The 19,344-nt window shown below is 39.9% G+C and overlaps 1 protein-coding gene across 1 annotated transcript in view; it reads left to right on the top strand.

The window, feature by feature from the left end:
- Nucleotides 1-2,458: 2,458 nt before the first annotated feature.
- tmie (transmembrane inner ear) overlaps nt 2,459-19,344 on the top strand; it is a 27,860-nt gene continuing 10,974 nt past the window's right edge. The window contains exons 1-2 of the mRNA XM_016508254.1: nt 2,459-2,593; nt 16,424-16,603. Coding sequence (XP_016363740.1) covers nt 16,457-16,603 — 147 coding nt within the window. The 5' untranslated portion in view covers nt 2,459-2,593; nt 16,424-16,456. The remainder of the gene's footprint in view (nt 2,594-16,423; nt 16,604-19,344) is intronic.

Raw genomic sequence — 19,344 nt, 5'->3', positions numbered from 1 at the left:
ATTTGAAGTACACTACAAGTGCAGATCAAATACAATTAAGTGAACCTCTTTTTCACAAGGGTTACTTACCCTTTCCAGACCTGTAAGACTTCTCTTCATCTTCAACTTTGTAAAAGTAATCCAAATGAATTCTGAAGAGACATAATCCCTTTATATGATGAACAGATTTAATTTATAGGCTTTTATTCATTTATTGATTGATTTAACATTGACCAACACATACTTAGAGCTCATCAAACATGGTAAACAAGGAAGCTCAGTCGTGCTTGCTTGACGCACAAGATGATTTGTTCTTGTTTTTGATGTGTGAAAGTTTTGGTTGCATGGACTTTGAATGGATAGACATAAATGTTGAGAGAATATTACAAATATCTTACTTTGTGTTCTGAAGATGAACGAAGTCGTATGGGTTTGAAACAACATGAGAGTGAGTAAACGATGACAGATATGTCATTTTTGGATAAACTAACCCTTTTAATATTGCAGGAGATTGCAATGCTGACATTTGTTTCTCGAGTGACCACTCAGTTGTCTACAAATGGTGTCTAATCAAATATATTAATTAATATTCATTTTTCTTTTTTTGTTAAAGATTTATTTTTTGGCATTTTTGCCTTTATTGTGACAGGACAGATAAGACGTCGGGAAAGGTCCAGGAGTCGGGACTCGAACTCAGGACACATGCAGCCCAACAACGCTGTATGTCGGCATGCTGCCCACAAGGCTAGCGGCGCAGACAATATTCATTTTTCAATAATATTAAATAAAGCTGGTAGAAAAACAGTAGTATCAGCCAGGGCATTGACATGCCTGAAGATTTGAAATCCACTGCAACTATAAAACCTCCACGATCAGCAGTTTCTGCATCCGGCAAAGCCTTTGTGGTAATGCCACAATAATGTCTCCAAACAGTAACATTTCTATATGCCTGCATGCTTTTGCATTTACAATTACAATTTTTTAAAACTATTGAGAACTAGTGAGCTGTTGAGATGACTTTTTTAAGGCATCATAGTGCCCAAATGGTGTATTTTCTGCTTTGCTTGCACAAGTCAACAAGATCTCAGGGTGTCGCTACAATAACAGACTGCCATGCTATAACAGACTATTGCTATTTTCATGTTTTCCTGTAGCCTGGAATGGTGAATACAACTTGACCTCTGCAATCCAAGCAAGCATTTATCATTGACTCAGTGCTTCAAGTTATATCAGGCCTGTAGTGTAGGGCATGCTACACTTTATATGCATGGCAAAAAACAAAACAAATCCCCTTGTTTTCTGTATATGATTGAGACCTGATGAACCAAAGAAAATTGAGTGGACGATCTGATCATCACATTCAAGCAGACAGACTTTCTCTTGACATGTAGAAAGCCATGTATTTGTTTGCCAACACAAGAGTTTCGTTTTATCAGATGGAGCCCTTCCAATGAAATTAATGTACTATATTTTAGTTTGATTTTTTTTTCTTTCTATTTTTAGGGGATTTCATTGTACTAAATTATATTTATTGAAGAGTTATGATCCATTTATTACATTTGATACATTACATTTATTACATAGATCTGAAAATGAAATCTCAAATTTCCAACTTAAACTGTTGTAAATTATTTTGTAAATTCAATTCAGTCAAATTTTTAAAAAATATATATATATTTTTTTTTTTTTTTATTTTTTTTTATGATGCACAAGATGCACAAAAAATACTTTTTAAAAAAAATTTCATATGAAATACATATTTTCCAAAACATTACTTTAAAAATGTGTGAAAATCAACAGCCATAAATCTAAACAAATCGTATTCCAAATTTGAGGTTGATATCTCAAAAAATGAACTTTTAGTAAGATTTTGTTTCTACTAGATGAAATTCATGTGGACCATGTAATTATTTCGAATCATGTTTTTGTGTTTGTGTGTGTACACATAGGTGCCAAAAACATTTACCATGAAGTAAAAAAAAATAAAAATCTAAAAATCAAAACATTTTTTTTTCAAACATGACCTAAGAAAATGAACTTGAGTTTTGTTTTTAGGATTAAAGGAATCTAATATTTTCATTGTCTGCCCATTAAATTATATTGACCTCTCTCTATATTACTAATATCATATTTTATACTATTATATATTATGAATAAATAATAATTTAAAAATATTTATTTCACTACATGACAATTTTAGGTGCAAAATGATTTCAGTACTTATTTCAAAACACTTGGTACAGTACAAAACATAAGAAGCAGTGGGAAACCCATCACTTTGACATATGTGGCTTCAAACCAAACAGATTGGCATTGTTTTGCAGGACCCCAGTAGCCCTGAAAGGTTCAGATTTATTCCCGAATACCCAGCAATAACCCACCAAGCCAAATGCATACTTGTGTCAACAGCGTGTATGTAAACAGTCTCACCTATTTGTCATTCCACCTTTGAATGGGCCCTTTCTCTGCGCCGCTCCTCCAAGGTATTCCCTCGTTCCGGACCAGTGCTTCCTCCACACCATTGACTACATCCAGGAACTTGGGTAAATAAGTCCCCGCTGTGCAGGCAGAGGTTAAAGTGGACTGTGCCAGTTTTGACGGCGTTGTGAAAGAGGTGAGAGCAAATCACAGCCTTGTGAATACATGCATTCATTTCACACCGTGATTATGAAAGAAATCAAACTCTAGCATGTTGGTTAACTGAAGTGTATCAGGTCACGTTTTACATGACGGTTTCCAGGCTACATTGCAATTACAGAAAACATGTAATCAGTATGCAATCATTAATTAATTAGCTTGTAATTAAAAAGGATTGAATGCTGTACACATTACTGCAGTCATTAATTGTAGTCACATGCACAGTGCTTTACATGACACTGTAATCAAGTGCTGGGAAACAAACAAACTAAAAACCTGGGCCTAAATCAAGCACTAGTTTTTGATCTGTAATTTTTGTTAAAGGGGTCCTATTATGCTCTTTTACAAAGTCTTGATTTTGTTTTGGGGGTGTACTAGAACAGGCTCTCATACTAGGTTGTTCGAAAAACACATTATTTTTCACATATTTTACATTATTACAACACCTCTCTCCCCAGTCTGGCACGAACGGCTCAAATAGTTCCTGTATCAAATGAAGGCCCGCCTTCTGAAATACAAAATGTGCTGTGATTGGTTAGCTGGGCCAGTGTGTGTTGTGATTGGCAGCACTCGGCGCCTGGTCGGGAAATGTCACGCCCCATACCACTGCGAGCTTCAGTGTAAATATTGTGTAAAAATCAAATCAATTTTAGTGCGATTTAAACCTGGATGATTGTAACCACTCCAAGTTCGTCTGTCTTGTGAAAGCTAGCGCGCGTCCCATTCGTCGATATTTGTGATATCACAAATCCTGGAAAATATGCGTTGTAGTCCAAACGAGTCGTTCGTTGTAGTTTTTGAAAAGTGATTTCTGTTAAATAAAATATCTCCTTTTGAATTGGACTTTGAGCTTTATAACTTTGCAGATATTTTTTATGCTCAAACAGCAACATTACAGACTAACTAAAGTTGAAAAAGTGAAAAAGCATAATAGGACCCCTTTAAGAATTGAACAGTTTATTGAACCTTAAAAAATTTTGTATTTGTGTACCATATTACTTTTATCATAGGCTTTTATGGCTCATATAGTATGATGTAGTGAGAATATGCAGGGAAAAACAGCATGGTTTTATTCAGATTGAATTGTATTGTAGCTTGTAATATAGGCCTACTGTAAATCAATGAGATCTTTATAACAGTAACTAACATAAAATGTTATAAATATCAGTCACTGTCTTCCAATAATGTCTTAGTGAGATGATACTGTATTTAAATGCTTAGTTTTATGTTCAAAACATATTATAATACAATGCAATACAATGATGACTGAGAGATGAACAAATAAACGTTTTTTCTTATTTTAAATAAAAATCAGTTAAGATTTCACAGCAAAAAGACACGTGAAGCATGAAGGGAGAATGTATTTTACTTGCTAAAAAAGTATAAACTATCAGTCAGACGTCAGAAAGCATGTAGCTATTGTGTGCAACATGTTTTTCAGCAATGTTTTGATCATGTTGAGGCCTTGGAAATTTGCATGTCAAACATGATACAGTCAGCTTTATAGGGTTAATCATAACCGTGTTTGTCATTTTAAACTGTAAATCAGTATGCAAATCAGATGCTTTCTTCCTTTTCTGACTGATTCCTGTATTAATTTGACTAAAAATGAGCGAATATCACTTTTCATTTAAATCGGTGCTGCGACCATTGTTTTAACCACAAGATGGCAGTGTATATCAAACTGGAGAAACGGCCTGCAATCGTCTTTCCAGTTTCTCACCGGATCCCTTAATTAGGATCAAAATAAATGATGCGCCGCATTAGCAGAGACTATGGGTAAGAGCTTGCATAAATTACATATCTCCGTGCATGCATTGGTCTGGCTGTCATTACTCATTAAGTCACGAGTGAATTTGCATGAGATTATGAAACAGAAATACACAGTTTACTTGTACACTGAATGTTAGCAGAAATGTTATTTTCCTGACCTGAAATCATGTGAAAGTAGCACAATAAACTGCCGGCGAGGTGTTTGAGAAGCTGGGCGTTCTGACGGGGACCGCAGGCTGTGATTTGGGGCTCTCAGTGGCACCACAGCGCGGCCCTCAGCATTACGGTTTGGCAGCTTGTTTTATGAGGGGCCTTCTGGGTGGCAGCTCATGCACGACTTTAATGCAGATATGCCGTTTTTCCACAATCCCACGGGTGTAGCTCTTTCTTTAACTTAATTACTTTTAATGAAACCATTGAAAGGGTCAGTTCCTATTACTAGGCAATTTAAAGAACTGTGGAGAGCCCCTATTTTTGGATGCACAACACATTCTTGATTCATGTGTCGTCTCAAAGCTCGTTTCCCATCACTCTCACACGATTTTTCCATGACACACTTATCTCAAGATTGCTCTCTGTGGTTGCAGCAACTATGAATCTGAAATTGGCCTCGAGACACTGATTGTAAAATACAGTAAAAGCTCCACATGAAAACTGGATTGGATCTATCGGAGAGAACAACTGCCAGTATGTCAGTGTAGCTAATAAAGCACCAACATACAAACCGGCTGGCCTTCATGTGTCTGTAATCCAGAATCATTCGAGTGAATTATAGTTATTAAACACCATCTGGGTTTGCTGGGTCTGTAGCATCACGAGTACATCATGTTACAGGTGCAGCGGGTGGCCGGGAAGTGTAGATCACTGACTTTCCCTCATCTGCCAAGACTAGCTGTGAACCAATTAGGAGAGACTAGAATACCTGTCAGTGGCAAGTGGTGACATCTTTAACCGGGTATGCTATCTAATTTATCAGGGACGACTAACTAGAAACACCATGGCAGGTGCCGATTTAAAAGTAGGGCAGTTGTAGGGAATAGCCATTAACATGGTTACACATGCATAACCCCATGCAGAATCTGCAAAATAGTACTTAATAAGACCATACAAAATGCATGTTTTTTTTAAGTACTGTCCTGAGCAACTTAAGCATCCTAAGCTTAAGTTGATCGTAGCTCCATCGGTTCCAATGGAGCTATGATCAACTTAAGCTTACGATGCTTCTGGGAAACGCAGCCCTGGATAAGATATTTTACATAACAGATGTTTACATATACTACAAAATTTTAACTAAATGTATAAAAATAGCCCCATTGAAAGGATTACTTTTCTTGCATCTTGCATATTTGAACCCTTCTCAGCAGTGATTGTCTGATTTTTAGATCCATCTTTTCACATTGATGACAACTGTGTGTACATTTTTCTTGTTTTGTTTAAATGTCTTTTTTTATTATTTAATAGTGCCCTTTAGAAGCTACAGAAGACACTTGTGTGTTTCCCAGAAGACCAAATAAGTAAAACAAAACAAAACAAAAACAAACAAAAAAGAGAAATTTTCACTTTGCATAGTTTGCTCAAGCATGTTTTCAAAAATTGTGTACCTTCAAGATTCTTTGTCTATGCCAAAAAAAATTAGACAATATGTTTTCAGTGGACTTTCAAAATTTGCTTTGCTTGAGAAAACATGCAAATATATAGATCTAGGGTGTGTCTCAATCAGCTCCCTTGTTCAGTAGTCAGGGCACTGATCAGGGAGTCGGCCATTTTAAGGGCTGTCTCATTAGCGAATTCCTTCCAGTGCACTGGAATGTTCACTTTCTGAAAAATCCCACAATGCATTGCAAATTCTGTGGAGCATCGATGCTCACTATGCTCCCTTACCGGAAATAACTTCACATTTTAGAAGTGCGAAACATAAACCACACGAGCCAATTTGATAAATATAATGACACACGATAGAAGATTTGAAAAGATGTTTTTATTTCAACATAAACACACATCGCTAGACAGGTAGTGAACACATCTAATTAACATTTATAATTAATATTTGTGTCACAGTCTTCAGCTGGTGTGCCCAGGATGGCCACCAGATGACACTGTGTTTTTGTGTGAGCACATGGCTTGTGTTTGTTTGGTGCCATGTGCTCTCTCCTGTCTATTGTCTGACCCCGCCCATCTTGTTACCTTGTTATTGTTTCAGTGGGTTCACCTGTGTCTCCCTCATTACCCTCTTCATTTGCTCCCTATTTATTCTCCTTGTGTTTGCAGTCCTGTGCTTCTTCGTTGTTGTATGTGGTCGAATGTGTCTGTATGCTCCTTGTTTGGGCTTGCTCTGCCTGAACCTGTGTGGCCTTTCCTTGCCTTGCCAAGTTGTGCCCTGTTCTGGCCTTCCTGCCTGTGGTTCCCCCTTGGGGTATCTTTTGTTGTTGTTTTGTTTTGTTTTATTAATAAAGAGTCCATACTTCCTGCATTTGAGTCCTCGCCTCATCTCTCCACCCGCACTGTGACAGAACGAAGAAGCCATTAGAGGACTCAGCAGAAGATGGGCTCATACGACCTACCAACCTACACTTCCTGCAGCCCCCTCCACCAACGCATGCTCCAGCTCGAAACCTTGAACTCCCTCTGACAATGAGGAACTGACCTGAGGGAGTTTGCCCTGGAGTTTTGGAGTGGTGCGGAGGGGCTGGGATACAATGACTCTGCTCTAAAGGACATTTTTAACCTCTGCCTGGACAAACCCCTACTGCATTGGGAGATGGAGCTGGTAGAATAATTGGATTTCTGGAACTTCTCCAGTTACTTGCAGCTCCGCAAGAAGGGAAAGGTAGTACACCACCAGACTCTACACGCAGGGACTGTCCCATCCCCACCTTCCTTGGCAAGTCAACTCCAGGACCCTCATTGACCCCCACGCTGAGGCGTAGGTCAAGAAAGAGAAGGGCAGCAAGGTCCACTCCTGTCAATCTAGAGCCCACTCCAGAGGAAGCAGATCCAGAGTCTGCTTTAGAGGAGGTGGTTTCAGAGGCTCTTAACATCATGGCCGCCATCCTAGAGACTCGTCCCGACATAGCTGCCAGTCCAGAGCCTCTTCACTAGATGGCCGCCAGTCCAGGGCCTCTTTACAGCATGGCCGTCACACCAGAGACTTTAGCAGTCATGGATACCACATCAGTGTTCCTGGGTATTACGAACATGCCGCATGAAGCCTTTAAGGTGGGCCCAAGTCCTTTGAGGCTGGTTTCAAGTTTAGCAGAGCCAACTCTATTGTCAGTGCGAGCAGCTGGCATCTCTGCAGTGGTCCCAAGTCCAATGGTCCTGGAGGACCCGACTCTGGTGGTTTCAAGTCTGGTGGTCCCAGAGAACTTGACTCTGGTGGTCCCAAGTCTGGTGGTCCTGGAGGGCACGACTCCGATGGTCTCAAGTCCGGTGGTCCTGGAGGACCCAACTCTGGTTGGCCCCAGTCCGGTGGTCCTGGAGGACCTGACGCTGGTGGTTCCAAATCCGGTGGTCCTGGAGGACCTGACTCTGGTGGTCCCAAATCCGGTGGTCCTGGAGGCCCTGACTCTGGTTGGCCCATGTCTGGGGGTCCCAGAGGAGCCTGAGCAACCCGCTCCACAACAGCCTGCCACAGTACAGCCCACTCTCACTGCTGCTGTCACGAAGGCCGCAACAGAGCCACTCGCTCTCACTGCTGTTGCCACAGAGGCTGTCACTGAGCAACCCACTCTCCTTGTCTCGGCCACAGAGGCCGTTACAGAGCCGCCCAATTTCTCTGTGGCTGCCATAGTCAAGAAGGCCGTCTTCGCTTTTCGCCTCAGGGCTATTCTGTGTGCATGGGCCGCTTCAAGGTTCACTCCAGCTTCCCAGGAGCCTGTCTCAGAGTCCACTCCAGAGCCCGCTCCAGTCCAGGAGCCTTCAGAGTCCCCTCCAGAGCCCGCTCCAGCAGTAGAGGTGGCGGCCTCTACTGCTAAACTTCCCGAGGCGGCGGCGTCCGCTTCAGCTCCTCTTAAGGTGGTGGAACCCACTTTTGAGCGCTCTGATGGTCTTGTAACAGTCAAGGAGGCTGTTTATGAATCCTCTGCCTCTCTAGTCATGGACAAGGAGGTCGTGTTGGAATCCCTTGTCTGTTTGAGCAAGGCAATGTTGGAACTGTTACCCTGTCCTGTCACTGCCAGGGAGACCATTGCTGAACTGTCTGCCTGCCCTGTTTCGGCCATAAAGGCTGTTACTAACATCTCTGTGTTCTCTGTTCCTGTGCTGTCTGATCCACCTTGGTGGTCACCTGCCTCGTCAGCTCCACGTTGGAGGACATCTACCCAGCCTGAGCCATTTTGGTGGTCTCCTGCACGAGGTGGTCCTCAAGCCCATCTGCTCGCCTGTGGTGGTCTTCTGCTCCGCCCTGGTGGGCTTGCACTCCACCTTGGCCTCCTGCTCTGCCAGCCCCACCCTGTGCGCTCGCTCTTTCACAGTCTTCAGGCCCACCTCTGCTCCACGAGCCTGGCCCACAATCCCTCCCCCTGTTCCGCCATGGAGGCTGCCACAGAGCCTCTCGCTCTCACTGCTGTTGCCACAGAGGCTGTCACTGAGCAACCCACTCTCCTTGTCTCGGCCACAGAGGCCGTTACAGAGCCGCCCAATTTCTCTGTGGCTGCCATAGTCAAGAAGGCCGTCTTCGCTTTTCGCCTCAGGGCTATTCTGTGTGCATGGGCCGCTTCAAGGTTCACTCCAGCTTCCCAGGAGCCTGTCTCAGAGTCCACTCCAGAGCCCGCTCCAGTCCAGGAGCCTTCAGAGTCCTCTCCAGAGCCCGCTCCAGCAGTAGAGGTGGCGGCCTCTACTGCTAAACTTCCCGAGGCTGCGGCGTCCGCTTCAGTCCTGGACTCTTGTTTTGTGCCTCGGACTGTGGAGCGTCTGGAATCTGCTCCTTACACTGCAAAAAATAGCTTATCTTAGTGTTTTTGTCTTGTTTCTAGTCAAAATATCTAAAAATTCTTAAATCAAGATACTTTTACTAGATAAGCTAAATGACTTAAGATATTTAGTCTTGTTTCCTGGAGGGCCAATATCCTGCAGCATTTAGCTCCAACCAGTTACAACACACTTGTTTGGAAGTTTCTACTGAGTCTGAAGACCTTGATTAGCTGGTTCAAGGGTTTTTAATTAGAGTTGGGGTAAAACCGCAGCACAGCGGCCCTCCAGGAACAGGTTTGAACACCCCTGCCCTAAACCAACGAGCTTCATTCAGACTGACTATAGGAGAGAGTGGGGCTAGTTATCACACGCATGCTTTAAAAGTTTCCACATGTTATTAGTCGCCACATCAACACTATATAGAAAAGGAAATGTACCAAAATTCACAAATCTTTGGAAGTTATCACTGAATATTTAATTAAATTTCTTACTGAAGATTATTTTTTTCATCTCAGTTTTTAGCATTTATTTAAAACAAGAGAAATATGTTATTATTTTAATCTCCAATCTGTTATAGCCTATCTGTTAAATAGTTTATCTAACTAGCAGAAGACATTAGTGAGGTTTGAATCCCAGATGCGCAGATGGGTCATGTTGTAACACTGTGTTACTGCTAAGTAAGTTAGTGATGTAATTCACATTCTGTATATAACTTCTATCAATTCTATGAAGAAACCATGAGGCACAGGTGAATAAAGAGAGTGAGAGCTGGAATGTTCAGAAATGATTATTTCCAGAAAGCTTTCTTACTGACTCTTCTATTTTTCTCCTTTTCTGAGAGCGGGGTGTGTTGTGTGAGTTTCTGAATGTGTTTCTTCATCTGTTTGCCCACATTATTTTGATCTTTGCTGTATAGCTGTGTTTTGTGTTCATTGTCATACTCTAAATTTTGTTATTTTTAATTATTAATAATTCAATAATTCATACGAAAAAGTTAGTACTTGTCTTTTTCAGACAAATTAGTTTTGTGTGTATGTTATGATTAGAACAGATAATGTCAGGATCACATCATTGTAAGCTGTCAGCTTACAATGTGCCCCAACTATGTCAGTGCTCACACTTCTCTTCCTTTCTTTTAGGGTCTTAGACTTACATATTTGTACCAGACATGTGTTAAATTAATGTGCAAAACGCCAAACTTGTTAAGTTTGAAAATGTGCTTATCCCAGTCTAAAAGCAGCAGCATTATGTGAAGCAGAATCACACGCTCTGATATATTATCTGACGAGATAGAATCAGTAATTCAGAAGCGGCACAACATTCATAGGCCTATCTAATTCCACCCCTCCTGCACCCCTCTTTTCACAACAGCGGTGTAGGTTGGGTTATTAGCACTCATCACGTAATCCCCAGATCTTAACATTAGCATGACATTTGGCTGTGTTTATTCATTATCTTCTCTTACAGCTCTCAAAGGGAGTGGAGAAAACCTTGTCAGTCAAGCTGTGGAGATGTATAGGCTGTAACCAATAAGCCGCTGATGTATTCCTACCACATTCTCTGCATGATCATGGTCTAAGAAGATCACAGCCCAGAAATGTCAGATTACTTGGAGGAAGGATGGAAAATCCAAAAGTAAAGAACAAATTTGAATAGCAGATTCTCTAACTCATCAATACTTCTGAATGAACAGACAGAGATATTGCACTGGGAATCAGATATGGAGGGATCTTTTAATAGACAGCACAATTTGTGGGATGATACAATGTTGTTTTTTGTTATTTTTATTGAACTTAATGTTACTATGAGGGTGTTCTGTGTGGTTGCTTACTCGCCAAGTCACAATTTTTATCACCCACCAGATGAAAATAGTAACTCAGAAAAGTAATAGCACACCTATCCTTAAGACGAACCACAATTTGGAGGAATCATTAATGGCCATAGCACAGACGAGAGTGGTTACATAGTTTAAAACTAAGGGTATGAGCGATATTCATTGTGATGTTTGCCTTTACAAACACCACTAATGATGAGAATAATGAGTTTCCAAACACTCATCCATCTTCCATTATTTGAAAAACAGCTAGTCTGAAGCCAAACTGATAATTGACAGAGAGATGTTTTTCTGATTGGAACATGAGCAGGTATGTTTCAGATACAAGTGTTGTCTCTCAGGACACTTGTTTCAGTGATGTCTGTCATTTCATGTGTAGTATTTCAAAAAAGTTTCTTAAAGGGTTAGTTCACCCAAAAATGAAAATTCTGTCATTAATTACTCACCCTCGTGTTGTTCCAAACCCGTAAGACCTTCGTTCATCTTCGGAACACAATTTAAGATATTTTTGATGAAATCTGAGGACTCTCTGACCCTCCCATAGATAGCAAGGTAACTACCACTTTCAAGGTCCAGAAAAGTACCAAGATGATCGACAAAGTAGTCCGTAGTAGTAATAAGCCCAAAGTAGTAATTCTCTCTTTCTCACACATACTGTATATGCGTGTCTATCAATGATTCTGCTCACATCAGAATCTCATTTTATATACTGTTTTTGGTTAATAGTTGTGCATAAGTGGTAATAAATGGTAAAATACTGTTGAACTGTACAGCTTTAGCACAGAAAGAAATTACAAGAGCAGTCATGAGTCATACCCAGTGCTGCACGCAATGATTTAGGCATTGCATAAAGATATGAGGCTTATAATAGAAGCATGAAGTATGAATCAAGTCTGTCACAATACTCTCACACTTTTGAAGAATTGTAAATTAAATCAGCTAAATGTTTATCTGTTTCTGTGTGGGTTAAGAGCTCTGTGTACAGAAAAAGATCAAATTCAGTTGAGCAGTTGTCATTGGCAATAACAGTGGCTTTTACTTTCTGTCAGACAGGAATGATTTCTGAGTTAATCAAGTGTGTTTTTAAGTTATATACTGATGCATAGACGCATACGGTTTTGATTGAAAGGGTGAAATAAAGCTTAACTTTTGAATCTTTAGCTGTCGTGATTTGTGTTGGGCCTTTTCTCAAGAGTCTGACTGCATGCCACCGGTAAACAGAGTTGGTACTAAACATTTCGCTCTCTATTTTTGTGTGTGTGTTAAATGCACAGAACACAGTTTCAGTTGAGCCCCATCTCTGATTAAATTTTACATCTTCCTATCCAATACCTGCATATTTCCATATCGAAGAAAGTGATCGACATGATTCATATTGAAAATGGTAAGCAAGCACTGCTTTGATTATGGTTTGTATATTCGCAGTCCTTGTTCTGGTTTCTCTTTTTAAATGACGAACACTGACCTGCTGTGACAGTTATTTCCTCTCATGCAGGTGCAACGTGCTAATTGGCCGTTGGCTGTAGTCTTTGCAGTGAGATCAGTCGGCTTGGTGTGTCACGGCCTTTATTCTGAGTCAGGAGGCTTGCAGAACTACTTACACAAATGCTCATTACTATCATCAGGTTTCATCTGAGCTTTCCTTGTGTTACATTCTAAACAAGCAAACGAAGCAACGAATGTTTGATTGCATTGGTTGTTGTACGTATCATTGCAGTTCGGAAATTAAATGTCAAAGGTTAATGCTATATTGCATTTAAAAATAACATACAACCTAAACCTGACCCTAATCCTAACTGATAGTTTATAAAAATCCCATTTTATGAAGCAAGTTACAGTATGTGATGCAAACAACAAAATACATTATAGTGTACAAATCATCACTATGAAAGTGTTTTGAGTTCATAACATAATATTCCCATGCATAAAAAATTAAATAAAAAATATTTTTAAATATATTACTAAAGATACAAAAATGGCAATTTTTGTTTATTTATTTGCTAAAATTAGTTTCAAAATATATTTATGTAAATATATTTTCTACCAATATATTTTTGTTTATATTTAAAAAAATATATATTTTAGAAATATGCATGTGTTTATATGTATGTACAGTGTAAAAAAAATTCCGTAAAATTTACGGTAAAAAAACGGCAGCTGTGGTTGCCAGAATTTTACCGTAAAATATACGGTAGCAACGTTTTAGGTTTTACGGTTTTAACTTAAATTTACAGTTAAATACCATAATTTCATTAACTGACAGGACGACTGGTTGCAATCGAGGGAAAGATGAATGCGGCCAAGTACAGGGATATCCTGGATGAAAACCTTCTCCAGAGTGCTCAGGACCTCAGACTGGAACTAAGGTTTACCTTCCAACAAGACAATGACCCTAAGCACACAGCTAAAATAACGAAGGAGTGGCTTCACAACAACTCTGTGACTGTTCTTGAATGGCCCAGCCAGAGCCCTGACTTAAACCCAATTGAGCATCTCTGGAGAGACCTAAAAATGGCTGTCCACCAACGTTTACCATCCAACCTGACAGAACTGGAGTGGATCTGCAAGAGGGAATGGCAGAGGATCCCCAAATCCATGTGTGAAAAACTTGTTGCATCTTTCCCAAAAAGACTCGTGGCTGTATTAGATCAAAAGGGTGCTTCTGCTAAATACTGAGCAAAGGGTCTGAATACTTAGGTCCATGTGATATTTCAGTTTTTCTTTTTTAATTAATCTGCAAAAATGTCAACAATTCTGTGTTTTTCTGTCAATATGGGGTGCTGTGTGTACATTAATGAGGAAAAAAAATTAACTTAAATGATTTTAGCAAATGGCTGCAATATAACAAAGAGTGAAAAATTTAAGGGGGTCTGAATACTTTCCGTACCCACTGTATATATATTGCATTTTTATTTATTTATTTTTTGCCCCTGAAATACATTTTAAATTATGGTAAATGAAGTTTGAGACTAGATATATTATATAACTATAATCATGTATAATATGTTTTAAAAATATATTATATAAATTTGAAAAGCATATTTCATTGAGCTTTACTGTTTTCAACATATATTTAGCATGTGTTTAAAATATATTTTGGCCAGAAAAATTTATTTTTGCATCCTTGAGATGGTTCTACACCTTCATTTGAGTCCAGCTGTGTTTGATTATACTGATTGGACTTGATTAGGAAAGCCACACACCTGTCTATATAAGACCTTACAGCTCACAGTGCATGTCAGAGCAAATGAGAATCATGAGGTCAAAGGAATTGCCTGAAGAGCTCAGAGACAGAATTGTGGCAAGGCACAGATCTGGCCAAGGTTACAAAAAACTTTCTGCTGCACTTAAGGTTCCTAAGAGCACGGTGGCCTCCATAATCCTTAAATGGAAGACGTTTGGGATGACCAGAACCCTTCCTAGAGCTGGCTGTCCGGCCAAACTGAGCTATCGGGGGAGAAGAGCCTTGGTGAGAGAGGTAAAGAAGAACCCAAAGATCACTGTGGCTGAGCTCCAGAGATGCAGTCGGGAGATGGGAGAAAGTTGTAGAAAGTCAACCATCACTGCAGCCCTCCACCAGTCGGGGCTTTATGGCAGAGTGGCCCGACGGAAGCCTCTCCTCAGTTCAAGACACATGAAAGCCCGCATGGAGTTTGCTAAAAAAACACCTGAAGGACTCCAAGATGGTGAGAAATAAGATTCTCTGGTCTGATGAGACCAAGATAGAACTTTTTGGCCTTAATTCTAAGCGGTATGTGTGGAGAAAACCAGGCACTGCTCATCACCTGTCCAATACAGTCCCAACAGTGAAGCATGGTGGTGGCAGCATCATGCTGTGGGGGTGTTTTTCAGTTGCAGGGACAGGACGACTGGTTGCAATTGAGGGAAAGATGAATGCGGCCAAGTACAGGGATATCCTGGATGAAAACCTTCTCCAGAGTGCTCAGGACCTCAGACTGGAACTAAGGTTTACCTTCCAACAAGACAATGACCCTAAGCACACAGCTAAAATAACGAAGGAGTGGCTTCACAACAACTCTGTGACTGTTCTTGAATGGCCCAGCCAGAGCCCTGACTTAAACCCAATTGAGCATCTCTGGAGAGACCTAAAAATGGCTGTCCACCAACGTTTACCATCCAACCTGGCAGAACTGGAGAGGATCTGCAAGGAGGAATGGCGGAGGATCCCCAAATCCAGGTGTGAATAACTTGTTGCATCTTTCCCAAAAAGACTCATGGTTGTATTAGATCAAAAGGGTGCTTCTTACTAAATACTGAGCAAAGGGTCTGAATATTTAGGACCATGTGATATTTCAGTTTTTTTTTTTTAATAAATCTGCAAAAATGTCAACAATTCTGTGTTTTTCTGTCAATATGGGGTGCTGTGTGTACATTAATGAGGAAAAAAAATTAACTTAAATGATTTTAGCAAATGGCTGCAATATAACAAAGAGTGAAAAATTTAAGGGGGTCTGAATACTTTCCGTACCCACTGTATATATATTGCATTTTTATTTATTTATTTTTTGCCCCTGAAATACATTTTAAATTATGGTAAATGAAGTTTGAGACTAGATATATTATATAACTATAATCATGTATAATATGTTTTAAAAATATATTATATAAATTTGAAAAGCATATTTCATTGAGCTTTACTGTTTTCAACATATATTTAGCATGTGTTTAAAATATATTTTGGCCAGAAAAATTTATTTTTGCCATATGTGTTGTGCAGGAAACCATGCTAAAATAACTTATTAATTGATCATTTATCCTCTAATCATAATTTGTGTGAAAAGGAATAAACGTTGTTCGTATTTTACTGCCACTAGAATTCTTTTCAGCTGGAAACTGCACTGAATTGAATGTATAGCTAGTTTTTGCAAAACTGTATGAAGAGGCATGATTTTCCAATGAGCCTATGTTGGAAAAAAAATGTCAACATTTTCCAGTAAACCTTTGCTGTGAGTTAATTGTCCTTATCTCAGTGGAACAACTTCCTCTGATCCACTTGTGTCTTTCCGTGTATCTCCCTTCCCCCCACGACTCTTGTAACCTCTCCGTGCACCGGGCGGCAGGGCTGTAAACGACACCGGGGCTATTAATTAATTAAGGGCCTTTAGCCGAGCGGCTGGCTTTCTGGGCCGGGCTCAGGCAGAGAGCGTAGTATCTCTGTTTGAAGGCATTAGGACAGCAGGAGACCAGAGCAGCATTCATGTAGGGGAGCTGGTGGCCGTTTCATGCTGAACATCTATCAATCACCTGCACCATTGTGGTCCTGCGCAGTTTTCCGGGCAGAAAGAAGCAGCAGGGGGAGGGATGAGACGCGGGAGAAGAAGAGGGAAAATGGCGATGGAGGGGCCTAGGCATCAACCGCCTACCCTCGTCCCATTGCTGATGAGCGTGACGGCTGTGTTGATCTCACACCACTTCTTCAACGCCGCTGCACAGATACCAGACCCCGAGGTAAGAGCTGCTTAGATTTTACGGCCCCTAAACTACACCGTTGTTGCGACTCTCTTTGTATTGAACAGGCGAGCGTGAACCGCTTTTCATTTTTATGGCACTGAATGCATTGAAACAACGGCAGCGTTAAAAACACATCACATCCTGCCATAGATTTCTCTAAATACACCTCTAGGTTAGTGCTTATGGTGTTTCAGAAACATTTATTGACAGTTAAACGCTGTTGCACAGTTACATAGCTATTAAAAAGCTATTTACAGTAAGTGCAGTAGTGCAAGGTCCCTCTGTTGCATCTGTCAGACAAGAAGACAATACTTTGCCTGAAAGAACCAAGGACACATATATTTATGTTAACCCACTCAGATGAAAAGCAGTGCATTAAGAAGTGTGAGCTATGTGACATTAGAGGTCAGTATCATGAAAGGTCAATTCCTTAAAGTTCTCAGAATGACTGACAGAGAGTAAAGAAACAGATTTGCGATGTGTATAGGAAACGTAGAGGATCATTTATCTTTCCTTTTTTCACTCAAATTGCTGAAAGAACTACTGGAATAGAGGATTTGGATAATGGCTGTCTTAAACTTCAACTCTGAAGGACATTAGTCACAAAAGATCTTACTTGCAGTATTTTTCTGTAGGAAAATACTGCCCCTAGCAGAATTATTAGTGCTGGCTATTACTATTACGTACTTTTAGAGATATGGGTAACAATTACAGTGTGCGTTATAAATCAGGGAGACATTCCAAATGCATAATACATGCATGTTTACATTGTTCCCTGATAATGTGATATTGTCAGTATAGGAGAGGAGGAAGATCCAGCAGCTGTCATTGTTAAATCATAGACGGTCGATTTAGACAATGAAAGACTGTTTAAGTTTCATTGACTGCTTAAGGACATCCTGTTCATTACATCAAGTAGTGCATTACTGTTGCCACGTGAGAAATGGTCATCTTTGGAACCAATGTTAGCCGGAAACATTTACAGCAATGCAAACATTTTCACCTAATTCAAAGCTAAGGGTCATCATTTCTCACATTTTCAGAGTTAAGGGTCATCATTCGTGTTTTACAAAACGATAATCATTTACAAATGAGATCTAAAATGTCAGTTGACATTGTCAATGTTTGATTTTAAATGCACAGCACTGTAGCAATGTAACACAATGAGAGTTTTCCAAGATGTAATGTTACATTTATTAAAAAAATTCTAAAAAATGCTGGGTGAGGAAGCTGGGTTCATTTGACCCAGTTTGGGTTGATAATTGTTCATAATCAGTGACCCAGCGGATCTGGGTTGGGAAGGCGGTTGTAAAAGAGAGCTTTGGTGATAGCACTTCACCTCTCTGTGTTCATGGCACTCTTGACAGGAGTATGTCTGGAAAACAGAAGAAACTAATCGAAGTGAAGAGATGACTGGTGAGCGTGAACTAAAAAAGATGGAATGGCTCTTGAGAGGAGTGATTGAAAAGGCTTTAATCCTGTCGGTTCGCTACAATACATGGTTTATTCCTGACTTTCAGTGTTTATTACATGCTTTCAGTTTGTGTGTTTCTTGGCGGCACTCAAAGCTTGAGGCTTTGGCCTTAGTGGGAGTATTTTCATTGGCGAAAGATAAAATAAATGAAATAACTTGTCAGATTTGCTCTTAAATGTAAATTATTCAGTGTTTATTCAACAATGTTCTTTGAAAAGCAGATTAAATTTGGAGAACAACCTAAAAAGCATCTTAAAATTTAACTGTATGACTGTGATTTGCCATTCTTTTCTAGTCATTCTGTGTGTTAAAGTAATTTAAATTTATAACCCATTATGGGTTATTTTATTTTTATTTTGTTTACATTTTAACCTAGCAGTACAGTAATTTTTAAACCATAGTTGAAAAACTGCATACTGGGTCAAACATTTAACCCAAACTAACTGGGTCAAAACAAGCTAAGAAAATATAGACAAAAACACATTATTTTGATGGTCCATTTTGGACATTCAATTAACTTTAAAGGATTAGTTCACCGAAAAATGAAAATTAGCCCATGAATTACTCACCCTCAAGGCATCCTAGGTGTGTATGACTTTCTTCTTTCAGACGAATCCAGTCGGAGTTATATTAAAAATTGTTTTTATCTTTCAAGCTGTTTAATGGCAGTCAGCGGGTGTTGCATGCATCAGTCCAAAAGAAGTGAAATAAAGCACATCCATCCATAATAAAAAGTGCCTCACACGGCTCCGGGGGGTGAACAAAGGCCTCCTGTAGCGAATCGATGAATTTTTGTAAGAAAAATATCCATATTTAAAACGTAATAATCAATTTAATCTAGCTTGCACTCACTGTTGTACACGAAAGCAGCTCCGGGCGGATGACGTATGAGGTCGGCTTTGCGCATGCGCTGCTCAGAAGTGACGAACGCGGAAGCGCAGGGGAGAGATCAAAACAAAACAATGGTCACGAATTAGAAGTACAAAACGAGGATTTGTAAAGAAGAATGTCGGAGGATTTCGATATAAGCAGTGTTGGGCAGTAACGCGTTACTGTAATTTGATTATTTTTTTTTGTAAAGGAGTAATTTAACGCGTTATAATTTTCAAAATAGTAATTAGAGTATAGTTACAAGCCGAGGTCTCTATACGTTACTGCTGCGTTACATTGCTGACAGAATGCAGTGTTTTATAATCTGGAGATTGTAAAAAGGATGTAGCACACGCACTGTCGAGTCAAGTGCCAGTGGATTAGAGACCTGCTC

Source organism: Sinocyclocheilus rhinocerous, unplaced genomic scaffold (genome assembly GCF_001515625.1).
Source record: "Sinocyclocheilus rhinocerous isolate Xijiao unplaced genomic scaffold, SAMN03320098_v1.1 scaffold173, whole genome shotgun sequence".
NCBI lineage: Eukaryota > Metazoa > Chordata > Actinopteri > Cypriniformes > Cyprinidae > Sinocyclocheilus > Sinocyclocheilus rhinocerous.
Note: the sequence above shows the minus strand (reverse complement) of the source record. Positions and strands in the feature narration are given on the sequence as shown.